The sequence below is a fragment of the Lagopus leucura genome, unplaced genomic scaffold (assembly GCF_019238085.1).
Source record: "Lagopus leucura isolate 7727_CA_CO unplaced genomic scaffold, USGS_WTPT01 Super-Scaffold_806, whole genome shotgun sequence".
NCBI classification, from domain to species: domain Eukaryota; kingdom Metazoa; phylum Chordata; class Aves; order Galliformes; family Phasianidae; genus Lagopus; species Lagopus leucura.
Window position 1 is genome coordinate 636,074 of NW_024962260.1, and position 25,563 is coordinate 661,636.

The 25,563-nt window shown below is 51.4% G+C and overlaps 3 protein-coding genes across 3 annotated transcripts; all 3 read left to right on the forward strand.

Moving 5' to 3' along the window:
* The first annotated feature begins 1,132 nt into the window (after window positions 1–1,132).
* On the forward strand, window positions 1,133–10,192 carry MLEC (malectin). The gene is made up of 5 exons (XM_042865986.1): window positions 1,133–1,322; window positions 4,147–4,325; window positions 5,662–5,838; window positions 5,994–6,051; window positions 6,519–10,192. The coding sequence occupies exons 1-5, from the start codon at window positions 1,133–1,135 to the stop codon at window positions 6,746–6,748; spliced, it is 834 nt and encodes a 277-aa protein (XP_042721920.1). The 3' UTR covers window positions 6,749–10,192.
* Window positions 10,193–12,328: 2,136 nt separating this feature from the next.
* UNC119B (unc-119 lipid binding chaperone B) lies at window positions 12,329–17,693 on the forward strand. The gene is made up of 5 exons (XM_042865660.1): window positions 12,329–12,533; window positions 12,898–13,011; window positions 13,434–13,545; window positions 13,770–13,942; window positions 14,800–17,693. The coding sequence occupies exons 1-5, from the start codon at window positions 12,329–12,331 to the stop codon at window positions 14,910–14,912; spliced, it is 717 nt and encodes a 238-aa protein (XP_042721594.1). The 3' UTR covers window positions 14,913–17,693.
* A 785-nt stretch (window positions 17,694–18,478) lies between these two features.
* Window positions 18,479–25,265, forward strand: ACADS (acyl-CoA dehydrogenase short chain). The gene is made up of 10 exons (XM_042866067.1): window positions 18,479–18,560; window positions 18,805–18,968; window positions 20,671–20,820; window positions 21,012–21,123; window positions 21,526–21,677; window positions 21,959–22,129; window positions 22,973–23,110; window positions 23,358–23,453; window positions 23,792–23,848; window positions 24,465–25,265. The coding sequence occupies exons 1-10, from the start codon at window positions 18,500–18,502 to the stop codon at window positions 24,615–24,617; spliced, it is 1,254 nt and encodes a 417-aa protein (XP_042722001.1). The 5' UTR covers window positions 18,479–18,499; the 3' UTR covers window positions 24,618–25,265.
* Window positions 25,266–25,563: the final 298 nt, after the last annotated feature.

A 25,563-nucleotide genomic window follows, 5' to 3' on the forward strand; every position in this document is an offset into this window, starting at 1 on the left:
ATGGCTAATATCCAAAACACACGTCCCACACGTGGAGCAGCAGGGCTGCAGACCAGGTGGGCCTAATTCCCAACTGGGAGTTATTTCAGCACAGCTGCCAGGTGACAGGGAGATCAAGGGGTCGAGACAACAACCCTGAGCCTTTCACTTGTAGGTTACTGGTTTAAATCCTGCCTGACCGGGAAGTTCAATGGATTAGCAGCAACACACAGAGCCTCTGGGGTGCAATCCAGGCCATCAGTGGCTGCAGGTAGCCATTATGTGGCAGCGGCGTGGGACATCACGGGTGCAGGTCATCACGGCACACCCACCTTGCTCTGCTGGTGGCAGGACAAGTGCTCCTCCTGCCCGATCTCACTCCTTGCTCCGCTAATCCCTCTTGCTTCAAGCTAGCTCGCTAATTATTGGCGAATCATCCTCCAGGTTAGTTACTGGCACGTGCTCTGCTCCTGGCAGGAGGTGTTGCGACGCTCAGTGCTTCGCTAGCTAAAAAGGCTGAGCCCTCAGACGGAAGGGAAGCAGAGCACTGAACAGCCGCGGCCCCGCTGCCCGCCCCAGGAACGCGCGAGCCCCGCGCCGCTCCCCGCCGTTGCCCGGCAACCCGCCGAGCTCCCGCTTCCCGCCGTCCCACAATGCTTCGCGTTCGGGCCGCGCTGGAGCTCCGTGATTGGCGGAGCGCAGTGGGCGCGGCTCCTCCTCAGGCGCACGGCGGCATGTCGATCTGAGGCCGCGCTTCGTGCTGTCGCTCTGGTTTGTGCCGCCGCTGTTCTTTCCGGGAGAGCCGGTACCGGCCCGGGGTAGTCCCGGCTCGCTGTCGGCAGCTCCGCTCCCCACTCCGCGCGGCCCACTCAGCGCCGCTGCGCTCCGGCCGGTCACGCCTCCCACCGCTGCGCCGCCATCCCCGCGCCTCCCGGTCGAGCCTACTCTCCCGCTCCCGTTCGCCATTGGTCGTGCGCGTCATGAATATGCAGATAACGTCTCGAGGCTGTCCAATAGGGAACGGACGTAGATTTAATATTCCATTCGCGGCTTGTGGATTGGTCGGCGCTCGGCCCGCCCCGGCAGCGGGTTAGGGCGCCCCCAGGCGACAGCAGGAAGGGGCGGGCGGCGGGCGCAGCGCCTGGAGCCCGAGATGGTGGGCGCCGGGGCGCGCGGGGCGCCGCTGCCGGTGCTGCTGCTGCTGCTGCCGGCGCTGCTGCGGGGCGCGGCGGGCGGCCTCGCCGACAGCGTGGTCTGGGCCGTCAACGCGGGCGGCGATGCCCATGTGGACGTGAACGGCATCCACTTCCGCAAGGACCCGCTCGAGGGCCGCGTGGGCCGAGGTGAGGCCGGGGGGGCCGCGCCGCCGGTTCCGGGGGGGGTGGGTCGGGGGAGGGCGGGCAGCCGGGCCCGGACCGCTCTTCTCGGCGGAGCCCGTCCGTAACGGCGGCGTCCGGGCCCGCGTCCCGCAGCGCCGCCCCGAGTCCAGCCGCTGAGGGCCCGTCCGCGTCCCCGCGGGGCTGCGGTGCCGGGCGCTGTCGGCCTCGAGGGGGAGCGCGGCCTGCGGGCCGTCGTGGTGCGGGGCCGGCGGGCGTTGTTCTGCTGCCCTTCTGCCTCCCCCTGCCTCCTCGCTCCTCGTGGAGCGGAGTGGAATTTCGCCTGGGAAGGTGACGTGAACGCTTAGGCAGCCAAACCGGCAGCGTGCAGCCGCCTGGCTCCCGTTTGCCTTTTTTCCACTGCAAGACCCCAGTTTCCACAGCGAGTTTTGCCAGCACGCGCTGCTGCGCCGTCTTCCTGCAGCTCTGCCCCGGGCCGGGCAGCACCGTGTGAGCGGCAGGGACGGGGCAGGGGCTGAAGCGCAGGAGCAGAGGAGCCGTTCTCAGCCGTTGCAGCTCCCTAATCGCTGGAAGCTTCTGTCTGCGAGCGGCTGGGGAGCTGCTTTCACACTGGGTTACCTTGCTGTACTTCCCCCGAAGTCCCCCAGGTTGTCTGAGTTTTGCCCGTTTCTCATAATCAGTGAACCGCATCTCAGTCGATCCATGAATGCTGAGCTGCTCCTGCTGCCGCTTGCAGGTGAGTGCAGGAGCGCAGAGAGCTGTTTGTTTTCTGTGTGTATGTGTTTGAGGGCTGTGAGGACTGCCCTGTGCCCTGGGACCTTGTGTGGGGAGCAGCACCGTGCTGTACGGTGAGCCCTCTGCACACTGTGTGGAAGAGGTCACATTTAAATATTAATAGGGTTCTCAGTTTCTCATCCTGTGCCCTGAGGTGCTGATCAGGATGGCTCAGCTCCTTCCACACGCCTTTTGTGTGTGACCAGAAGGAGAATGACCTGGTGGACTTGTTTCTGAGTTGAGGAAAAAAGGGTCTTTTCTGAGCACGCTGTGGCTTGCTCCTCCTTTGGGGAAAGCCCGTGTTCTCTGAACACAGCAGGCTGTCAGTAAGCCTGCTCTAGCCAATGGTGCCAGGCACGGCCAAGAAGACTTTACCCCTTTGAGCTATTAAGTGTGTTTCCTTCAATGGCTTTTTATTGCACAATTGTTTGGTTCATGCCAGGCTTCTCTGTTTGGTCGGCATGTAATGGCTGACTGGGAGTACGTGGCAGGCTGGGAGGGAAGGATGTGGGGCAGCACTTCACCTCTGGGCTTTTCGAGCCTCAGTCCCAGATGCTGAGCCCTGAGGAAGAGAATTGATAGCAATTACGTGTCTGTAATGCGTGCACTTGCCTCTTGGTGAGCTGCCCCTGAGCACACCTAATGCACTGGGAAATCAAGCTCACTTTCATGGCTGTGTCAACAGTCCTCTGGGTGACAGCTCTTCCTCTCCAGTTACCTTCTTGGCTATTAATGGGCTTCCTTTATACACAGGCTTTCCTCTGATAGGAGCTGACTTCTGTGGAGCCCTTGGTTTGTGACTGCTGTAATCTGTAGCTGGCTGGAGATGTCTGTGTGGGAGGACAGGTTAAACTTTTCACCCGCTGTATTTCTGCTGATCAGAGCCTCCAGTCTTTTTGCCCTGCTTGGAGTGGCAAAGAGCAGCAGCATGTAATATTGTCTGAGTAGCTGCATGTGAAACAGGAGATGAAGAACTGGCATTAATTTCCTCTTGCTCGTTTGCATTGGCTCCATCTTTGGCAATATGTTCTGGGTTAGAAGTTCTTGCTTTGTCTTGGCCAGCGCAGTGTCTGTTCCCATGGAAATAGGGGTGGACATGGCAAGTGTCAGTAGATAACTTGGTGTGGGTCAACTTCTGCTGGCCGAGGTGCCAGTGGGCTTTGGGTGCCTGCAGCCTTCCCTCCTGCATTGCTGAGGCATTATTCTGTTCTGAGCTCTCAAGGCACACATCAGTTTGCATTTACACAGTAACACAACAGAATGCCAAGCCAGGGTGAGAGCTCCTGAGAGTGGCCTGAGAGGTGATGAGGTAGGGAGCAAGAAGAGGCAATGTTATGATTTCTGTTGTTTTCTCAGCTGTTGGTAGTGTTGTTTGAACTCTTCTTAGGGGGCTCAACCCGCAGTTGGTGCCCGTTTCAGCTGAGTGGCTGTGAGATGGAGCTACTCTTGAAACCCTTATGTACTTTTCCTGCTTCCTTCTTCAAGCTGACACATACTGCCTGCCTGTGGTGAGAAGAAAGGGTTTCGTAAGTCTTATCTGCTGCTTTTCACCCTTCTGCCATCCCCCAGGTTTTTACTGGGAGGGTGAGTCTCTAAAACCTAATGCCACTGCCTGCTAACTTCAAACCTGCTGAATGAATGACTGTAGTCAGTCCTGAAGTGACTGCTTAGGTTCTGTGCTCAGAGTTTATACATTGAAAATGTTGTAAAAACATTTTCAGGCGTTTTTCCTCTTTGAAGCAGGAGTCTGGGGCCAAGTCTTTTGGCTCTGCGCCCTGTATGTGAAACCAGCTCTTCTTTTTGAAACTGTGAGTGAGTTTTGTCTCTGGGACTGCAGCAGGTCCAGACCCATTTTTCCGCAGGACCCAGGTTCAGGGATTTTGGCTGCTTCTGCTCCAGTAGTGCCTTCTCCTGACCAGAGCAAGGAGTGAGAATGGGTCTCACTAGGGCAGTGAGTGCTAAGGCCATGTGCAATGAAGCACTTAAGAGAAAATAAAGCATCTGTTCGTGTTCCTCAGAAATTAACCAAATGAACTGTTCTGTGCTTGAAATACAGCTTCTGACTATGGTATGAAGCTACCAATCCTGCGGTCCAATGCAGAAGATCAGATCCTGTACCAGACAGAGCGTTACAATGAGGAAACCTTTGGCTATGAAGTTCCCATCAAAGAAGAGGGTGACTACGTGTTGGTGTTGAAGTTTGCAGAGGTCTACTTTGCACAATCTCAACAGAAGGTAAGCAGCAGCTCTGTGCCGCTCTGAGCTTTCCTGTCTCTTTGATAGTTAAAGCTGTGTATGCCTGGGTTGCCTCTGCTGTTTTTTATGCTTTGCATGGAGAAAGCGAAGTGAGATGCTACAGGTTAACTTCATCTGTAGAGCTCATAAGAGAGTGGTTTGATACATGGAACCCTCTTCCACACGACGGACACACGTTTGACCTGTAAAACTGCATTACGAGAGTGTTCAAACAAACATGTGCAACAGCACATAAGTAGCATTGGATTTTTATGATCTGTTTAGGCTGTGCTGTGTTTGAGAAGTGTTTTTGCCATTTCCCTGGCTGCTTGTGTCTGATGCAACTGCATGCCTGTTGTGGAGCAAGTATTGCACATACTGAATCAGGAAAGTGATCTGGGTTAAATAAACTACTGAAACAGTTTGTACGAGTGTAATAACTGATAATGGTTCAAAATGACACTGTAGGCACAGAGTTAAATTCAACCCCTCATTAAAGCTCTCTGGAGATCAATAATCCTTGCCTGCTTTTGAAATCCCTCTTGTGAAGATGTGGAAGCAAAAGCACAAAGAATCCAATGCCCTGTGATAAATTGGAAGAGAAACATGTATTTCAATCTGGCTTTACCCTCACTCTGTCAGCTGCTTTAGAGCTCCTCTTAAACACTGTACTGCCATTCTGACAGAGAAGTATTTCAGGGAACAGAACTATGGGGCTGCTTTACAGAAAGGATGCAACAAACAGTCTCAGATTAAGCTGAAGAGCTGAGACATCTCTGGCTTTTCTTCTCTCATGTGGTTCTGCTGGGATTCCCCAGGTGCTTCATGAAGTTTGAGTCATTAAGGCCCTGAGGAGGACTTTCACTCTGAATTCGGATGTGGTTAGCAGTTGATCACTTCATCTCCTTCAAACCCTGCATCCTGTCAGTAGCTTCACCAGTGTGTTTCCTGTTCCCTGCTTTGCTTGGGGCTGTTTGTTAGAAATGGCCTCATTCCCTGGGTATGGTGTGCCACACTCTCCCTAGGGAAGGAGCAGGTCCTCAGCCAGCAGATGGAAAGCTGTGAAAGGAAATGATGAAAAACAGAACAGAATTGTGTTGTCTTCAGTTTTGAACAGCAGGAATTATGTTAGAAGTAAGAGGCAAATTTCAGGGTATCTGAAAGCAACCTTAATGCCTCAGTGTCTTTACCTGGATGCTTTTGGCTTCTGAATCCTTCTCAAGGGAGTGGAGAATGCGTGGTGGTACAGTACATGTTGCAATGCTTTCTGGTTTTCCCCTTTCAACTGTTGCATGCCTGAATCTGTTCTGACACTGTCGTTTCTTCCGCCCTGAAGGTGTTTGATGTTCGCTTGAATGGCCACGTGGTGGTGAAGGACTTGGACATTTTTGACAGAGTTGGACATAGCACAGCTCATGATGAGATCATTCCCATGAGTATCAAAAAGGGAAAACTAAGTGTCCAGGGAGAGGTTTCAACGTTCACAGGAAAGCTTCATATTGAGTTTGTAAAGGTAACGAGGCTTTGCTGGCCTTTATTTTCCTTTTCCCTTTTCTTTCCCAGCCACGTGATGCAGATGTGTGCTGGGGGTGGGGAAGATGGTAGTAGGTGGGGAGATTGTTTCTTGAATTATGCTGTAGCACTGACTTCCATCTTCACTTTCTCTAGGGCTACTATGACAATCCGAAAATCTGTGCCCTGTACATCCTGCAAGGAACAGTGGAAGGTGAGCATAGTTTCTGAGCCAGAAGGCTCTTTCCCTTTGGAGATCAGCCTGCTGCTTCTCAGACCATGAGATCATAGCTCTTTCTGAGCTACCTCTGCCAAGGCTGTTTCTCTATCAGCACATTCCCACAGGGTGCAGAATGAGATAGGTGTCTTAGCATTCCCCTCTGTAAGTGCACAAAGCTGTCATTTTCAGAATAAGTAACACAAATTTGGTACAAGACTTCTTGCATATGGAGTAGAGAAGAAAGGAACATGTCTAGTTGGTCTTAAGTTATAGCTGCAAATGAATTCTCTCTAGCTTTGTATGTTAGCAGCAGTCCTGCAAACAAGCAATTTATGGAGTTCTTTTAGATAGTAGTTACGTGTTTCTTACCTATTGCTTTGTTTTCCTCGCTCACTTCTGAGGACAGGGAGGTTTCCTGGGTTACATCCTGCCTCCTTGTAACTTTTCTTCTTGTTCAACAGATGTTCCAAAGCTGCAACCACACCCAGGTCTGGAGAAAAAAGAGGACGACGATGATGAGGATGAATATGATGATGGCTCCAGCGTTAAAAAACAGGCAAATAAGAACCGGGTTCAATCAGGCCCACGCACACCAAACCCCTATGCCTCAGACAACAGCAGCCTCATGTTCCCTATATTGGTGGCCTTTGGTGTCTTCATTCCTACCCTCTTCTGCCTCTGCCGGTTGTGAGAGCCCTACAGTGCATCAGCCAAGGGGCTGGGAGGGAAGGAGTTGGACCAAACACGGTTGCTTTCAATTTCTCCATATTGTTCATAATTTAAGGAAAACAAACAAACAAAAAAAGGTGATTCACTTGGAATGAATAGCAGGTCCAGGTAAGAGGAAGAAGCTTACCTTCCCCTTGCCAGCAAGCAGCAAGGCCCTTGCCTTCCCCGTCGCACCATGTGCAGCCTCTGATCCTCCCTGGGGCATCCAAGAGTGAACTGAGTCCTGGCTGGCTGTGTGTTGGGCTATCGGAAGCTGATGGTAGCAGTCCTGGGCCACATCCCATAATGAAAGAAAGCTGCGTGCTGCAAGATCTCTGCCTTTGCTGGGTGGAATACAAGTCCCTAAGCCGGGAAGCAGCTCTTATGACAAGGCCTGGGTACATGTTTTGTCCAGGAGCACGGAAGTGTTGTGGTGCTGTTGGGTGACTAGCAACTATGGAGAACAAAGGCTGGTTCTTCAGCATCTCCCTGAATGTGCAACACGATGTATGGTACTCACCTGCGTAAAGATACTGAGGCTCCAGCTGGCCACTCAGCCTCTGTGGGGATGTTTCCCTTCCTAAGAGTGCAGACTGTGCCAGGAGAGGAGGAATTTATCTGGCCTGATTTGCTGCACCAGTTGGGAGAGACTTTCCTAGCCTGACAATTGTAATGTTAGATCCATTGCAGAGGGATTCCGCTGTAGCCTGCAAAAGGCTGACGTTTGCATCTGATCAGATGCACTTGTTTTCTGTATTGATTATGGCTTTTGTTTCCTTTAGTATTGTTTTATTTTAAAAGGTTCATTTTAAGCCCAGTTTCTTATTTTGCCCCTTTTAGCAAGTGACCTGTCATCAGAAGAAGCTGAGAATCAAATGGCCTAATGAGGAGGTCCTTGTTCCTTCAGCTTCATACCAATGAGTTCCCCTGCTGCCCTGTGACACAGGACAGAGTGGAGCAACCCTGAGGATGCTCCTGAGAGCTTTCACTCCCTGTTGAACAGACCAGACCTGCCTGCAGTGGTGAGAAGTGCAGAGCTGGTTAGCATCTGCCCTCAGCGCAACCTTCTGTGTATCAAGGGGCAGACATCCAACCTTTCAGTACGATAGCACAAGGTGATTTGTTACTCTCCAGAGATCTGGAAGCAAGCAGAACACTGCAGACAAGGCCCATCGATTTCCCTGTTGCTTGGTGACAGGCTGATGAGCCAGGTCACCCATCTTCCCCAAGGGATCTTTCTGTAAGAGGCTTCTGCTTCCACATGTAGAGTCTGTGCCTGATTGCTAGTCTGAGCCCTCCCTGCACTTTCTGGCCTGGAGTTGCTGACCCTGAGGAGCTGGTTCCCATGCTCTTGGCCTCTGATGTGGCCAAGGAGGCGTTTGTGTTCAGGAGAAGGATTTAGGCCAGGTAGGGCTGGGCCACCTTCAGTCCTGGCAAGCTTTACCTCATGCTGTCTTGTTCTTATAAGTGCTCTCTTCCTGGTACAGCTGCTCTGAGCCATGTCCTTGCTGCTGCTCCTTCCTGCGCCTGAGTTTTCCTAGCAGTTGTTCTCAGGTTTGATGCTGTGCAGTGGCTCAGACTTTCTTTGAGCTGACAAGGGTCAGGATTTGAGGGACAACCTTTCTGCTGGACCAGAGCAGCTGAAGCCTTTACTTTTTCATAGCCCTCAAGCTGTGATGTGAGCTGTCAGCTCATGGGCCCTGAAACAGGAGCTCGAGGTGTCACAGTGCTAATGTCTGCAGCAGTGGCACTGAACCTTGGCTGTTTTTTGGTAGCATACATCACTGCAATGGGCCTGACAGCCATTATGAGTGCTGAAAAGCAAACAATTGAACTTCCCTCCCATTGCTTCTCCAGATTGGCTATTTCTATTCATGCAAGAGAGTCTCTACCACACATAGAAGGAGAAGACAGACTTCAGAGAGGGCAGATCTTAACAGCAAACCCAGGGATGAAAGGGCAGTAAGCTTGAAGTTGTTTGCTTCATCTTGTAGGTGCTGTTAAAATCCTAGTGCTTATACAAGTCTTCAGTAGGAGCTGTGTTTTGTTTAGTGACAGTGCCTACAAAGATTCCCTGGTGTTTTTTGGATTGCTCTAACTGGAGCATAGAGACATTTAGATCTTTATCAGACTGAGAAGCATAAAATGCCCTCATTTGTTAAGCAAAGAACCTGGATTTGAAAGCATTCTTCTCTGTAAGGAGCAGTTCTTCTCCAAGCCTTGTAGGTTTTGGGTTGTTTTGGTGTTGTTTTTTTTTTTAAAAATTATTATTATTATTATTTTTTAGCATCCTTCCATCAGGAAGTCACTCAGCTTCTTGTTGCTGCCCTAGTAATCTCTGCACCTTGCAGCAGAGCGTGAAAACAGGGCTGTGTGTGTAGGTGTGCCCTACTCTTGTAGGATACTTTATCCCTGCCTCTTGCCAAGCAGGGAACCTCATTGGTGCCATCAGCCACCCTAAGGCAAAGCTGTGCGGGGTTTGGTCTGTTGTGTTCTGCTTTCTCTCAGTTCAAATGAATTTGTCTCATCTGAATAGGAATATGGAGCAGAAATGGTTCAGTCTTCTTGGCTTCAGCTTAGTTGTTTTGGCTCTGGCTTTATGCATTTTTGTCACTGCTGCGAAGCTGATGTTAACTCTCCATGTGACCGGGGAGTTTCTGATCCCTCGTGGTGATGTGAGTGGTTTTCTTTGTTGGTCCATCCGCTCATGGCAGGTCTGGCTGAGACAGAGCCATCAAACAAACCATGTGGGGACACAGGAGGACAGTATGGGGAGGACACACTCAGTCTGGCTTTCCTTGTCATCCGTCTGGCACCTGCAAGCCAGCCAGATGGGTGTGATAAAGTACCTGGCCTGATATGGGGAAGGAAACATTTGGGCTGGCTGTGATTCTCCAGCAGGGGTGATTGAGGGAATGTCCAAGGCAGTGTTTAACTGGATGCGGTCAGGGATAGGGCTCTTCGTGCTTTGTTGCAGAGCTCAGCAGGCAAATGTAGAGTGTGTCTCTGTGCAGCAGTGTGGGAAGCAGGACCAGAGCAGAGCCTGGCTCGGTGGTTGGAGTAGTTGTGCAGAGAGGGGCAGGTAGGGCAATTTGAATAAAGCTTCCCCTGAGTAAAGGTGAGGCGATGCTGCTGATCATGTTCTGGGCCTGGATCCAGCCCTAGGGTAGTGCTGGTTGAATTACCCCTTATCAGCCTCTCTGCTCTGTCCTGGGGATGCAGAGGCACAGCTGGCAGTTGTCTCACAGCTCGTGCTCTGTGTTTTGCTACCTTCATGCAGGCTGTTCTTCATGTCTGTATGTGTGTACCTACAACAACAGCTCGGATCCTTTTGGGTATCCTAGGTGGCAGGGAGCAGAAAGCCAAATGAATTCCCATCTTTTTGGTGCCTTTGTGTTGGGCTTTGAATAAAAGTCCATTTGAATAAGCTTTTTTTTTTCCTTTTTTTTTTTTCTTTTTTTTTTCTTTTTTTTAAGGAGCTTCTGGGTTGTGTTGTTTTTCACCCAAGGGACAAATATTCCCTGCCCATGTGCTCAGCTACAGGCTGTTTCACTGTCCCTTGATCCAGCTCTGGAGGTCACAGCTGAATCACAGAACTGTGAGTGAGAATCTTTGGTTCCAGCCCTCGAAGTCAATGGGGAAAAAAGCGTAGCAGGGGACAGAAGAACTGGAAGAGCTCTTCCAGGTCTTGTCTGCCCCAGGAATCACCTGAGGTGGGATGGAGAGCTTCTAGACAGTCTGGTGCCTGCGTGTCTGCACAGCTCAGAGCAGAGCGAGTTGCAGCTGTGTCCTGGTAATCCTTTGGTGCTCAAGGCTTCTGCCTGCAGAGCTTGGCTGGGATCCTCCTGCTCCCTGGGCTCACCTGCTGAGGGCTTCCCCTGCCCCAGGGAGCAGAGGCCCATACGTGTCCCTTGGCCTTCCGTTGCATTGAAGTGAGGTGGCAACAGCCAGGATGTCTTGGTGTTGGAAGCCTGGCTGAGCAGGCCCTTTGTTGATGGGAAACAGCAGCAGGAGGGAGATGACCAGCAGAGCAGCTACAGCCCTCGGTGTGAGCCAGATTCTGAGCAGCTGTGAAGCACCGAGTGTTTCAGGCTCTGGTGTTTCAGTGTGGGAGAGATATGTCTGCTTCATGCACTCGTGATGGGGAGGGAAATATCCCTGCTGAGAATCCAAGAGAAATGGGAGCTGGGCCAGCACTGAGCTCATTTACCTACCAGCGCTTCTGCATCTCCACAACAAATGCCAAAGTCTAATACAATTTAAGGATGCTTTTTTTTTTTTTTTTTTTTTTTTTTTTTTTTTTCTTTTTTTTAATATGTCAGCCTGGTTCCACCAGTCTGTCCTCTCCAGCTGGTCCCACAGTACTCTCGATGGCACAGCCACAATACTGGGCTGGAGCTGCCGGGGCTCAGGAACGTGGTTGTGTACAACAGGCCTCCTGTGCAGCTCCTGCTTCATGCTGGGCTGGGGCACGTGTGTGTGTTCTGCTTGGTCCCAATGGGCTCCATCCCGTGGTGCTGGCACGGGAGAGCTGAAAGCAGGTCCATGTCTTCCGGGACTCTGGCTTGCTCAGAGTTTATTGCTGTATATTAAATACTATTTTTGGAGATTGGGGGGTAGGTGTGGGAGGGGGAGGGGCGAGGCGGTGCTGTCCCCAGGCTGAGCAGTGGGACTGCTGCAGGTTCTTCGATAGGTTCTGATTTTTTTTTTTTTCCCAAAAAGTGCTTTATTTAAAAATACAAAAATAAAAAAATATATATTAAAAAAAATAATAATAATAATAAATCAATGACAGCAGTGCTTTCCTCCCCTGTAGAAAACAGCGCTGGCCGAGTAGAAAATGGGAACGATCTTTTGCAAACGTCACAGGTCTCTGCTGGAGAGGTTGTGTGAGGGAGGGTGAAGGCGAGGGGCGAAGTGCAGCGCTGTGCTGGGTGGGGGGGGGGCAGAGGAGGGCGAGCTGTGCCCCCCGCGCCCAGCGCATGGAGGGGGCCGTGCCTGTCGCACCGTGCTGCTCCGTGCTGCAGCCAAACAGCTGCAAACCCCATGGTGACATCGGAGATGAGTGTTTCGAGGGCTCGGGGCTTTCCTGCCCCAAGAGCATCGCGCTGGGGTTGGAGGCGGTGCTGGAGCTGCCCCGCTGGTGCTGAGGGTCGCTGTGTTACCGCGGCTCGTTTTACTGGTTGGGCCCTGGGTGAAAAGCACAGACGTGTGTTTGTGATCGCGGGGGCTTTGCGGAGCAGAGGGCGGCCTGTCTTATTTTTGGAACGCGGTAGCTGCTTTATTTTTGCATTTCCCCACGGCGTCGGGCGGAGGGGATGTTCTAAAATCCACCGCCCGGCGGCTTCGACCGGCAGCGCGCGGAAGGCAAATAAACGGAGTTCTATTGTGGCTGTGCCGCGGTGGTCGCTCTGTTCTCGGGGCCGGGGCTCGGGGGCCGCCTCGCGTCCGTCCCCGCCGCCGTCGCTCGGCAACGCCCGCGCCCTCTGACCCGCGCGGCGCCGCCCCCGCTCCCATAGCTACGGCGGGAGGCGGCGGCCATCTTGGCGGCGGCGGCGGGGCGATGAGCGGCTCCAGGGCGCGGGCGGCGGCGGGACCCGACAAGAAGCCGCCGCCGGGGAGCGGGGGGGCCCTGAGCCGTTTGCGGGGGCGACGCGGGTCGGCGGACGCAGCCCCGCGGAGCGGAGCGCCGTGGACCGAATCCGAACTGCTGGAGCTGGAGACCGTCCGGCCCGAGCACGTCCTGGGGCTGTGCCGGGTGACGGAGAGTGAGTGCGGGGCGGTGCGGGGCGGGAGGTCCGGGAGGCCGCGGCGGGCGCTGGGCTCCGTGCGCTGTGCGCTGCGCGCTGCCCGGTGCCGCCGCGCTGGGGTCGTGCAGCCCGCCGGGCGCTGCCTGCGCCTCTGCTGCCGCTTGCGGAAAGTTGGGTGGTTTCTTTTTTTTTCTTCCCCCCCGCGGGACGCCGCGCTCCGCTTTCCTGTCCCCACCCTTCCCCTTGTCGCTCTGCACACTCGCGGTGTGCTTTCGTGCCTTCCTCTCGCATCTGACGGGGCCGGGGATGGTCAGAAATAGTAACGAGTCCCTTTGTAGTCGCTCCGAAATCTTCTGAAACGTTCCTCCGTGTTTTCTTCCAGACTATTTGTGCAAACCCGAGGATAACATTTATAACATCGACTTCACCAGGTTCAAGATCCGAGACCTGGAGACTGGGACGGTGCTGTTCGAAATCGCCAAGCCGTCTGCTGCAGGTGTGCGGCGCTGGGCTGCGGGGCAGGGCTGTGCACAGCTGACGGCTCTTGTAGCATCCTGGGGACTGAGTCCTTCCCAGAGCACGGGGCTGAGTTTACCTTTGATGGAAAACTTCCAGGTTATGCCATAAAAATGTGAATATAGCACGATAGGGGTATACTGTCAGCTGCAGAACTTGCCTTGTTAGTGGCAGGTCTTCTTGGATATCTGGTGAGGCTGAAGGTGGTTGTGGCACCAGGACCACTGAGGCTGGGCTGGCTGTTACCAGTTTTTCTCTTTATTTCTTAGTGCTGGTATGACTGTGTGACCAATTCCTTCTCATTCCGTGCCCAACTAATTGTAGGCTTGTCCTGTCCACCAGCCAGTATTACCTTACACGTGTGCTGTTGGCAGAATAATTCAGTGCTGCTGCATTTTCTAGAGCAAGACAACGAGGATGAAGATGACAGCAGTGAACTGGACAGCAGTGCAGGCCGCTTTGTTCGTTACCAGTTCACCCCAGCATTTCTTCGTCTTCGGACTGTTGGTGCAACGTGAGTATGCGTTCACAGAAATCTGAGGGGAAAATCAGCTGTGCCACTGAGCAGCTTATAGCTAGAATCAAGGACTTGAGAGAACTCAACTGTACACTAACAATGTAAAGTATTTTTCTGGAACGATCTGTTGGGTTCTTGTGCAGTTTCAGGTCCAAGGCTCTGTGTTTTGCAGTAGGAAGAGAAGGCTTTCTTACCTGTTTTTTCCTACTTTTTTCTTACAGAGTGGAATTTACAGTGGGAGAAAAGCCAGTGTCAAACTTCCGAATGATTGAGAGGCATTACTTCCGAGATCGCTTGCTGAAGAACTTTGACTTCGATTTTGGCTTCTGCATCCCCAGTAGCAGGAACACATGTGAGCACATCTATGAGTTCCCTCAGCTCTCAGAAGATCTCAGTAAGTATTTCCTTTCTGCTGCAAGCTGTGTGCGTGTGTGCTCATTTTCTCTCTCTCTCTTTCTACTTGTGCAAAAAATTGTGACGGGGATGGAGGGATGGAATTAAGCTGATTTAAGATGCACTTAATCCCAAGTCACAGACTTGTGCTGCAGATTATCCATCTTAGAAATGAAAGCCTAAGGCAGCCTGCATTGTCAAGTCACAGGCTGCAAGAAGAGCTGCCCAGTGATGGGGCTGTCATCCCCAGTGCCTAACAGTGCAGTGCAGAAGATAACAAAACCCTGGAAAAGGGTTCTCTTAGCAGTCACACATCTGTTTTCAGCACTTGCTTTTTAGGTCTTGAGCCTCTAGCTTTGAAGCAGAACTGGTTTTTCTCTTGAGAGGTGTGTTTTTGAGCCTACCAAGATCTCTGCAAATATGCATTGCGCAGGGTATGTTTGCCCTGGGGGTGGATTGAGCAGAGCACATGGGCACTTCTGTGGCTGCCTGAGTGCAGGGTTTGTACCTCACATGTACACCAGTGGAGAGTGCAGCTGCTTTCTTTTATTTACAGGTTGCAGCCTCTCTGCTTTCAGACAATGGTTTCTGCTGTGCTCTAGTGGTGGCTCTGACTGTTTCTGTGTCTTATGTGAGATTGCTCCACCTCTGTTTGCTTTTGACAGTGCCCTGTGAATAGGAAGAATAGGTAGGGCATGCCAGAGCTTTTAATGCGTGCCCAGCCGATCTGTTTGCTTCTCTTGGATAGGGCAGAGCATCAGCCTGGTGCATCCCACTGAGTGTCCTTTTTTGTTCTGACTGCACTGCCCAGCAGAGTGTGACAGGCTTCTAAATGTAATTGAGCTTTCTCTTTCACAGTCCGTCTGATGGTTGAAAACCCATACGAGACCCGCTCAGACAGCTTTTACTTTGTGGACAACAAGTTGATAATGCACAACAAGGCCGATTATGCTTACAATGGAGGACAGTAATCATGATATGGCTGCTGGAAGCTGTGCTGCCATTAACCATTCCAGATGTCCAGGACTGGACTGGACTTGCTCTCTCATGCAACAAGGCTTCCTGTCAAACCTTTTCTTCTTGCATGAGGCTGAGCACATGAAGCAAAGAAGACAGCTCGCAAAAGTAAAGGAAATCTCCCTGCAACGCTTCACTATCCAACACCCATAACATATCCAGCCTCTGTCATTCTCCATTTCCGGATGCCTTTTGGTACCCTGGTTAGGTTATGGATCAGAGGCACTGTTTAAAAATTATTGCTGTTACAATTTTTATAGGTTAGGTTGCACTTCTAGTGCTCCCGATGTTTCACCTATTGGGTGACTACCCTCTTCCAAGAGGTCAAATTATTTGGGTAAGCTATTTCTTAGCAGGAAAATTTGCTGCCTTGAGGTAGCCAGTGACATCTGAAAAGCAGATCTCTTCTTCAGTTGGATAGATCATCTCTTTGGTGCCTAGTGGCTTAGTTTGTAGCATGGGTGAGATAGCTTTTAGGGTGCATTCCAGTATTCTCCAGTGGGAAAGATAAAATAAGAGACTAATTCAGCTTCTGAGTTGTGCAGGAATCTTCTCTTCCCCCTCCAGGTATTTGAGCTGCTCTTGGGAATGGTTTGGTCTGTGTTTTACCAGAGATATCGCTGGAGGTACGCAATAGGAGAAAAAAGGGACCTTATCCAGGTTGATCATTTAGTTGTTCCAATAGCGTTTCTGTTTGAGCTTATTCAAGCAAATTGCTGAATTTTGGAGCTCAAGGGTCGACCTTGGAGCTGAAGTTAATCTCAGTGTATTTATCATTTCTCATTTCTACTGCTTCCCTTTGTGTAGGATTTTTGGCTTTTACTACAGAATGGACTGGTTTTGAACTGACAGCACATTGTCAGCCTAGCTGGGGTGGAGGGGAGATTTCAGTCTGGTGAGGTGTAGAGGAAGAAGGGAGAATGTGGAAAAACCACTTGAAAAACATGTAGGGAGCAAAGCTTCCTAGGCTTCAATCTCTGTATACATCATAGTGTTTTAAACCTGACTGTCAGAGGTGCAGGAAGGAGAGATGGTGGTGTCACCAGCTCACTTGCTTTCTTTCAGTTGAGGTACTAGCAGCTGAAACCTTCCCTAGTCAGATTACTCAGTGTTACAGAGTGGGATTCTTAATGACCAAACTGTGAGAATTAATATGATGATTCTTAATTGTTTGAGATCCTATCACTGCTTTGTATCCTTAGTTGCTTATTTATGTTTCAAGATGTTCTTCTGCTGAGGTAGTTTCTGCCAGACCAAAGGGTGTCTTTTGCAGCAGCGCTTTGGGATCTGGCAATAGGAAATAGCACCATGCCCTGGGAAGTGGAGACCCCATCCTCCCAGCAGCCGTGCTGGCGTCCAGCTCTGACCATGCAGAACCTCAGCTAGGAAAACCCTTTCCTGTGTATTTTGCTGGCTCAAGATGAGGATTGTTTGCATCCCCTCCCTGAGCTGATCAGCCACCTCTGCTGCACGTGGGAGCTAAGTTGTGTCTGGGCTGGAGACTTCGGCTAGTGTTAGTTCTGCTTGTTCACCTAGAGAGCTGAGAACCAACTCCTCAGCAGATACATTATGATTCAGTGCAGATTATTGCCTCAGCAGGATTAAATGAGGTGGGCATCCCAGCCTTTTAATGCGTAGATAGCAATAGGAAGCCACTGCCTTAACCTTGCAGATTAACAATGTAGGTTTGGTGCAGAGGATCGGCGGGTGACGAGGTAAGCAGTGAGAGTATGTGTGGTGGCAGTCCTGAAAGAATCTCCAGCTCTTGGGAAGGATTTTAATTACGATTAACCACAACAAACGACTTGTTCGGGTGGAGTATTAATCATGAGCAACCACAACAGATGTCTCGGGAATGCAGAGGGGCGAGGCTGAAAGATGAAGGGCAGTTCTGCTCCATTCGATCCCTTCCAGCATCTCCACGGGCACTGGGGCAATCTCATTAGTTGTTTCAGAATTAGCAAAGCTGCTCATGAGGTGGGAGCTCAAGCTGCCTCTTGCAGTGACTGCCTTCAGATGGCCCCGTGCTGTGCTGGCAAGGGGAAATTCAGTTGTGCTGCAGGAATGGGCGGTGCTTGCAACAAGGCAGAGCAGCCTGGGAGGGTGTTTTCCATCCTGGAGCATTGTGAGATACTCAGGGTCAGGTCAGAAGAGGCTGCCGGGTGTTTCCAGGACGTTGTAGCATATTGAGGTGAATTTATATGTAGTATTAATCCAGGTGCCTTGTAACATTCCTTTTACCTTTCTGTATGAAGCAACCTCCTGCTTTTCTTACGAATGTGACGATTCTCGTCTGTTTTCTGTATCACTGAGTAAAGATACTTAAAATGGAGACAGACCATTGCCAGAGGAGCAGTGAGGACTGAGCCAGGGGACAACACAGCTGTGCAGGTCCGGTGCTCACGGGGCACTGGGTGCCATCTGACTGCTGCTCTGAGCAGCAGAGAGCACTGCTGGGTGTGAGTGAGTTCAGGGCCCGTAGGAAAGGGGATTTCTGTCTGAAGCAGTCATTACCTCAGCCAGCAGGGATGAGGAAAAAGCATTGAGGCAATGCTTTTCCATTTATAAATGTATCATCTATTCAGCAATAAGTAAAGGAAGACCAAAGGAAAGCTGGGGGTTGTGCAGGCAGTACTCGCACCCCATTGTGGGCCTTTGCCCACAAACATGCTGCAGGAAAAAAGTCCTTAAAAGAAGGCACCCCAGCATTAAAAAGACTTGATTGTAACCACAAAGTCAGCAATTTCCAACCTCATCCTCGTGGCAGGGATGCTGTCTTTGGTAAACGTGATTCTATGGAGCATCATCCTTCCTTTTGGTGTGATGTGGTGCTGTAGGGATGGATCAGAGCTGCTCGCAGGGGAGATGGGGGGAGAGGATGGGACCTGATTTGTGAGCTGAGTGCTGTCCCAGCAGGCACAGTGTGTGTGTAAGGTCACACAGCAGAGCTGGGAGAAGAGCTGGGATTGTAGCGTGCTCAGTGATAACAGCACAGGGGCCAACAGCGATCCTCCAGCAGCACAGAGACGAGCATCACTTCTACAGCAGCACGGGGAGCAGCGCCGCGCCCACACCGAACCTCTCCAGTGTTGCCCTGTGAAGACCGGCCTCGCTGCGCGCTCCTGGGCTGCGGACTCCCGACAGCCGTCCCACGGCCACACGGGCTGCTCCTGCTGACGTCCGTCTGTCCCCGTCCTCCGCCCTCTCTGAGCGGCGTCTTCCTCCGCGGTGCCCCCGTGCCGCGCCGTCCTCTGGTGCTCGGTGCCTCCCGTAGCGGAGGGTTGGGACGAGCGCCTCGCCCCGCTCAGCAGCGCCCCCCTGCGGTGAGGCGGCGCGGCGGCGGTTTGGACGCGCGAGGCAGTGGCGCTGCTGCCGCCCCGCGTGGAATAAAGGAACCTCCCGGTTTCGTACGGCGGCGTACGGCGTTGGGGGCGGGGCTGAGGGGCTGGGAAGGGGCGTGACCTCGAGTCGTCTCGCGCCGTTCCCGCCTGATGACTTGCGCATGCGCAGTGCTGCTCCTCGCGCTCCCTCAGGCGCGGCCATGGCGGCGGCGGCGGCGGCGTTGGCGTTTCTCGTGACCCGCGGCGGAGGGCTGCCCAGGGGTGAGGGCGCGGAGCCCGGCCTCGCTCCGCCGCGGCTGCCGGGAGGATCCGAGGGGCTGCGTGTGGGGGTCGGGAGTGGCCGCGGCCCGAGCGGGGCGGCGGTCCAAGGCGCCCCGGTGCCCTTCAGGGCCTGAGGCCGCGTCCGATGGCAGCACCGCTCTCAGCGCGGGTCCAGGGGTCCGGGGGGGGGGGGGGGGGCGGGAGGCGAAGAGACGCGGCGCCTCACGGCTCTGCCCTCCCTCAGCGCGGACCCTGGGGTCCCTCCGCCGGCTGCACACGGTGTACCAGACGGTGGAGCTGCCGGAGACACACCAGATCCTGCGACAGACGTGCCGGGACTTCGCCGAGAAGGAGCTGATGCCGCTCGCGGCTCAGCTGGACAAGGAGCACCGCTTCCCGGCCGAGCAGGTGCGCGCTGCCCTGCGGTGGGCGCCTTTCTAACCGTGCCCGGGGAAGGAAGCCGCTGCTGGGGGCTTTTTTGGCACGGAGCGTCCTCTGACCTTCGTACCAAGAAACGTTCCGTGGGTTTCGTTCTGCTGGCTCGGCAGCGGGCTGAGGTTTAGGCCTGCTTTTAGGAGAGCTGTCTGAGTGTGGAAGCTGCAGTGTGCGTTCTGCGCTCCTCAGCTGCTCGTGTTCTCCAGCGTTAGCACCACTGAATTGTCAGTTCTCCGAGCAGGTCCTCTGTGGGAGCAGAACGGTCAGGAGGTAGGAGGTGATAGCATCTGGTCGGTGCTGTGTCTGTTATATGTGGTCTGTTAAGATTCCACATAGACCTCTGACTCCTCACTTGGAAATCAGTACAGCAGATTAGTGTCACGTTGAGCAGGTGAATTCACTCATTCGCGTACAAGACATATGCTGTTGAATTTGAATGTGTTGGAGAAATTTGGAAGTGTAAACAGTATTTATTAACATTATCGAATCATGGAGTGGTTTCGGTTGGAAGGGACCTTTAAGATAATCCAGTTCCACCCCGCTGCTATACGCAGAGACACCTCCCAGCAGGCCAGGTTGCTCAAAACCCCATCCAGCCTGGCCTTTATTGCTTCCAGGGGGGAGGGGCATTCACAACCTCATTGTTCCAGAGTCTCACCACCCTCACAGTAAAGAATTTCTTCCTACTTTCTAGTTTAAATCTGCTCTTTTCCAGTTTTAAACCATTTCCCTTTACCCTGTCCCTACCTGCCCTTATAAACATCCCTCCCCAACTTTTATGTGGGCCCCTTTCAGGCTCTGGAAGGCCTGAATAAAGATAAAGCAACTTACATAGAATGAACTGCTATCCTTTGTTCATCCTCTGCATTTGATATGGTGGACAAATGTTCTGGCTGTCCATGCAGGAGGGAAAATACTTGTTTTAGAATTCCTCACAGGTTCTGTGAAAGCATACACAGCTTGGTAATGCACTTAACTTCACTGAAAGATTGGGCTAAATTTGATGTTGCATTTAAAATGTAAAAACAGAGGAAAGCTTGTTTTTCCTTTCGTATATTTTTAGATGTTATTAAGACATGCAGTGTGAGATGATGTGTGCTCTGAAGAGCTTCCAGTTATGAGGCCAGGGTCCAGCTGAGGAATTTAGGGTTGGAATAATTTGGAATGTGTTGAACACATTTTTTTGGAAAGCAAGACGTGGCTTAAGTGGGAACGAAAAATCACCTTTTTGCAAACTGCTGTGTGGGTCTTTCAATTCATAACGTTCTTCCGTGGTGCAGTCGTGGGGTGAAGCACAGCAGTCTCAAAGATAGAGTTCTAATGATTTTCATTAGCAAGCTGACAAGAGAAATGTGATGGGAGAAGTTCTGGTGAGAAGTGGAGAAAATCCTGGTGGGGCTGTAGCACCATATTTCACCTTTAAAAGGCTCCCTCCTTTCCTAATACTGAAGACAGCTCTTGAAATGAGCAAGAGCTCATCCAAGCCAGCAGTGACCGTGTATAGCTCTCAGTGAAGTCATGTGGCCACACTTAGCAGTTTGTGCGGCCAGATTCCTATTTCAACAGGAGTTGCACACATTGTTCCTCCGTGTGTAGCCCTGCTGTGACCTGACTTTGTGTGTCTGCATGTGTTTGCTGGTGCAGAGAATCTTACTTCTGCTTTTCCCACATGCAGGTGAAGAAGATGGGTAGCCTGGGGCTGTTGGCTGTGGAAGTGCCAGAGCAGTTCAAAGGAGCTGGCCTCGACTACCTGGCCTATTCCATTGCCTTGGAGGAGATCAGCAGGGGCTGTGCGTCCACAGGCGTCATTGCCAGTGTCAATAATGTGAGTGTCTCAAGGCTGTGCGTGAGGGACAGGCGTGGAGCCGAGTCTGAGAACGGGGTGGCTGTTGGAGAGGGGTGTATGTGAGAAATGGGATCCTGTTGTGAATTACGGTGCTCTGGAGAGCACTGGTGTTCTGGGTGTTAATCAGTTGTACCTTGAGGAGGTGCTAACTCAGCTCTCAATTCTTAAAGTCTCTGTATTTAGGGCCAATACTCAAGTATGGTTCTGAGGAACAGAAGCACAAGTGGATTTCTCCCTTCACCAGCGGGGACAAAATAGGATGCTTTGCTCTGAGTGAACCAGGTAATGTTACAGTTAGCATTCCTGTTGCAGGGAACATAGGGTAACTTCCTTAATCAGATTTAGAGTGGATTTCAGGTCTGTCAGACTGTAACAGTTTGCAGAAAGGTGGTTTGTAGCAATTCCATTCAAATGTTCAAGTGAACTCTTGGTGCCCAAGGTACTTACTACCTGCTACCCCATGGGCTGTGCTGAAAATTTTCATCCCTGTTACGTGAGCAAAACCTTAGAGATGGGTGCATCTTTGACGTACTGGCTTTTCTCCTTTCTGTTTGGGTCCCCTATGGGAGAGACAGGGGTGACACCACTGCAGTGAGCTGGCAGCAGGGGTGTGGGCAGGTGGTGGTTTTGCACCGATTGCAGATCACTGCTACTGATTGCCTGAATGTTTTTTGCCTTGCTTAGGGAACGGCAGTGATGCGGGTGCAGCATCCACAGTGGCACGTCTGGATGGTGACGAGTGGGTGCTGAATGGCACCAAGGCCTGGATCACCAACGCCTGGGACGCCTCGGCCTCCGTGGTGTTTGCCACTACAGATAAATCCCTGAAGCACAAGGTGTGAGCAGTGGGTCGGTTGGGAAAAAAGGGCTGGAAGTGAAGGGAGAATCATTCTGAAAGGGTTCTGAGGACCACGTAGAGTGTTTGGAGCTGTGCAGATGTTGCACAGCGGGGAGGAGGGGGTTTGATGTGTGCTGATTCTGTTGTTCTTTGTGCCTTCCATTCCTTCTTGTTACTCAGACACACGTCTCCTGTGGAAAAAAAATGGGAAGGAAGCCTGTTGACAACCAGGTAAGTGGGAACTGAACACCATTCCTAAGAGTCTGGGTCCTCTTGCAGGGCATTAGTGCATTCCTTGTTCCTATGCCAACTGCGGGGCTGTCCCTGGGGAAGAAAGAAGACAAGCTGGGCATCCGAGCCTCTTCCACTGCCAACCTGATATTTGAGGACTGTCGGATACCCAAGGACAACCTGCTGGGGCAGCTAGGAATGGGCTTCAAAATTGCCATGGTAAGAGATGGATCACGGGTGCATTTGTGTAAAGCAGTAGTTCCCAAACCGGCCGTTTTTAAAACTATTTTCACATTTAGGATAACTTTGGTGAGAGCTGCTACTGTAAGGTATAACATGAGACAGTTGACCCATTTGCCAACATGTGAGAACTCATTGATAGAGCTCAGTAAATCATTGATTTATTATAGATCCTGGGCAGTGCTGTTTTTGTAGGCTCAGTGTGGCAGCGCTCTGGTTCAGGAGTGCTGTTGAGGCAGTGTGAGCAGGGACAGTTTAGTTTAATTTTTCTTATCTACTCAAGTTCTGTTCTTCCATTTTGTACCCTTAAAAAAAGGGGGTGGGGGAGAAAGTTGCATTTTCCCTAAATATTCTGGCTGAGGATAGTTGTCCTGGGTGCACAGAGTATGTTCTGCATCACTGAATGTCTAAATCTGCTACAAATGTCTAAAAGAAGTGGAAGAAGTCAGAGATAACAGCATGTGTGTGACTAATGAACAGAAGCCAGGCCCCTGTCCAGCTTGTTCCCTGCAGTGGCACACTCTTCACTGAGAAAATGCACCATTTGTTGGCCTGATGTTTTGAGAAGGGCTGAGCTCCAAAGCTGGAAGAACTCTCCAGTCACCAATCACTTTTTTGAGACCCTCAGGATTAAGATCAAGTCTTTTCTCACTGTACCACAAATTCTTCCTGTGTACAGAGCGAGCCAGGGAAGCAATCAAAACCTAACGGGCAAGTCAGGTTACAGAGCCAATTCACCAGTCATGAAAAATGAAAGAAAGAGTGGCCATGTGTGTGCTCTTTTGATCAAGTGTTATTTAACACATATTTTGTCTTTCCCAGCAAACTCTGGATGGAGGGAGGATCGGCATCGCCTCTCAGGCTCTGGGAATAGCTCAGGCAGCTCTGGACTGTGCTGTGGATTATGCTGAAAAGAGAATGGCTTTTGGGTCACCCATCACAAAGCTGCAGGCGATTCAGGTACGAGGCAGGCTGGGTCATTTGCAGGCAGTGCTGTCGTTCATATGTTGTTCACTTGTACCTGGCTTTGGGAACACAGTGCACTTCGTACTGTCTGGGATGAACAAGGTCGTTGTTCACATTCTCATACACACTGTTGAGATGGAGGTGCTCCTTTTCTAGTGCTGCTGGTCTCAGAGGTGGGAGACTGCTCTATGTTTCCTGTAGGCAGAGCCACCTCAGACAAAGGCAGTGTTTGTCATTGCAGTTTAAGTTAGCAGACATGGCTGTGGCGTTAGAGAGTGCGCGCTTACTGACCTGGAGAGCTGCCATGCTGAAAGACAACGGGAAGCCCTTCACAAAGGTATTTCTAGCTCTGCATTTGTCAAGTAGTGACAGCTCTGGGCACAGGCTTGAGGCAGGCAAATGTGTGATGTGCTGCTGTGTGGCTGCCTTCAGTCCTGCCCAGCCTGGTGCTGCTGGAGGTCCGGTATCGGCAGGTACTGCACACTGCTGGCTGCCATCAGCTCCAGCTCTGGAGCTGGGCCCTGCTTTTATCCAAGGCGAGAGGGGCTGGCTGCTGAGAGCTGGTGGCCTGTCTTTTCTGCACAGTTGGTCTGCAGCCTGTCAGACTCCTGTTGCAATTGGGGCTTTCCTTTTTCTACGATAGCTGCATCCTCAGTGATGTTTTCCTTCCCAAAGGAAGCAGCGATGGCCAAGCTGGCTGCGTCAGAAGCTGCAACAAACATCGCTCATCAGGTAACTACACAGCTGGCAACTCTCAGCTGCAAAGCATGCTGAAAGGCAATTTGTGTTCCATCTCTTACACACAACAAGCCAAGCACCTACATGAAAACGGGATGAAATTTAATCTTTACTAGAACATACTTATATGTTGTTTTCTTTTTTTAACAAAGGCATGCGAAGCTGGTTAGCCTGGGCACCTCTTTGGATTCAGGGTTATGCAGGCATGTGATGCTGTGTTATTAATGATCATGACTGATGCTGTCCAGAGGCAGCATCAGCATTTTAACTGGATTGGTGCTTTCTGGGGGAGCTTAGCTGCACCCAGCTCAATCAGCAGTAAGTTTGATGTATAATGAGAAGATAGAGCAGTACCTCTCGTGGCTGAGTTGAATATGGAAAAAACTAACAAATACCACTGAAGTGGCTCATTTGCTGTCTGGGATGTCAGCATTAACGTTACACGACTTCTAATTGTGTGTATTTCTCTGAGTACAAGTGTGTCAGTCAGCCCCACGTGCTTCCTCCAGGTGTGCATGCAGTGAGATTAGTTCCTTTTGAGGTGGCTGTGGTCTGTGCAAAACAAGGTCTGCGGCCCTGCATCTATTCTAACCCCCTACCTTTGTTTCAGGCCATCCAGATCTTGGGTGGTATGGGTTATGTGACAGAGATGCCAGCAGAACGTCATTATCGTGATGCTCGTATCACTGAGATCTACGAGGGGACCAGTGAGATCCAGAGACTGGTGATAGCAGGTCAACTGCTGAAGGCCTACCGTAGCTGAAGAACCTTAGAGCAAGATGCTGCCCTGAAGTGCCTCCTAACAGCCATCCAAGCGCTGAGGATCACGATGGAAGTTTTCCTCACTAATGAGTAACTGACCTTAAAATGTGCTGATTCTTCTCTGGGTGAAGTACGTTGCATGGAAGGCTGTATCCCAGTTTGTAAGCAGATGGCCATGCGTGCAAGAGAGAGGAAGCAGCTCATGGCTGCTTTTCTTAATCAGCTCACTGTACTTTCTTTGCAAGGCTTTGTCAGTGAGCAGTGTGAGAAGCAGTGCCAGTGTTAGAGATGTGACCCCTGTGCACTCTTTCTGGGCTGCTGGTTACACTGCCGTGCTTCTCAAATCCCAAAGTTTGGGATGCAGCTGTGGTGAGCTCCCTGTTCAATGCAGGCTGTACTGAGACCTGCTGCAGCAGTGCCCTCTCCCCCACCTCCAGCAGGAGAGGAGCCAGAAGGGAGGACACAGGCACTTCCTATGCATGAAAGGCTCTTACTCAGGCTGTGGTTGCTGTGTACATGGATGTAAAAGCAAAGGTCAGAAAAAAAAAACACTAGCTTTCATGGTGTGAGCCCCTCATGGATGGAGCTGTAAAAGCAAAGAAGAGAGAAGCTGCAGTGGTTGAGACAGATTAAAAAAAAAGAAAATGAATGTTCCACAGACTGCTTTTACTGTACCAACAGCTATCTAACAGGGCAGAAAATGCATACAGTGGCAGTAGCAGGTTTTGATCTCTATGCATTTTTGGGCAACAAATGGGAAATGAACAGATGATACCAAAAACCTTACCAGGAAGATTTAGCAGTAACACATCCCCCATCAGTTATCTTCAGGAAAAAATTAACTTTCTGAAAATTAAACAGCCAAAAGAAAGGGTGGATAGGATTAAGACTACAATCTGCACAGCCCTTGTGCAGACACGGAGTACACCAGTTGTAAATGATTATTT

Coding starts and splice junctions, on each gene's coding strand:
- MLEC (XM_042865986.1), top strand. CDS start 1,133: ATGGTGGGCGCCGGGGCGCGCGGGGCGCCGCTGCCGGTGCTGCTGCTG. Junction 1,323..4,146: donor CGAGGGCCGCGTGGGCCGAG/GTGAGGCCGGGG, acceptor CTTGAAATACAG/CTTCTGACTATGGTATGAAG. Junction 4,326..5,661: donor TTGCACAATCTCAACAGAAG/GTAAGCAGCAGC, acceptor TCCGCCCTGAAG/GTGTTTGATGTTCGCTTGAA.
- UNC119B (XM_042865660.1), top strand. CDS start 12,329: ATGAGCGGCTCCAGGGCGCGGGCGGCGGCGGGACCCGACAAGAAGCCG. Junction 12,534..12,897: donor GCTGTGCCGGGTGACGGAGA/GTGAGTGCGGGG, acceptor GTTTTCTTCCAG/ACTATTTGTGCAAACCCGAG. Junction 13,012..13,433: donor CGCCAAGCCGTCTGCTGCAG/GTGTGCGGCGCT, acceptor TGCATTTTCTAG/AGCAAGACAACGAGGATGAA.
- ACADS (XM_042866067.1), top strand. CDS start 18,500: ATGGCGGCGGCGGCGGCGGCGTTGGCGTTTCTCGTGACCCGCGGCGGA. Junction 18,561..18,804: donor CGGCGGAGGGCTGCCCAGGG/GTGAGGGCGCGG, acceptor GCCCTCCCTCAG/CGCGGACCCTGGGGTCCCTC. Junction 20,821..21,011: donor TCATTGCCAGTGTCAATAAT/GTGAGTGTCTCA, acceptor CAATTCTTAAAG/TCTCTGTATTTAGGGCCAAT.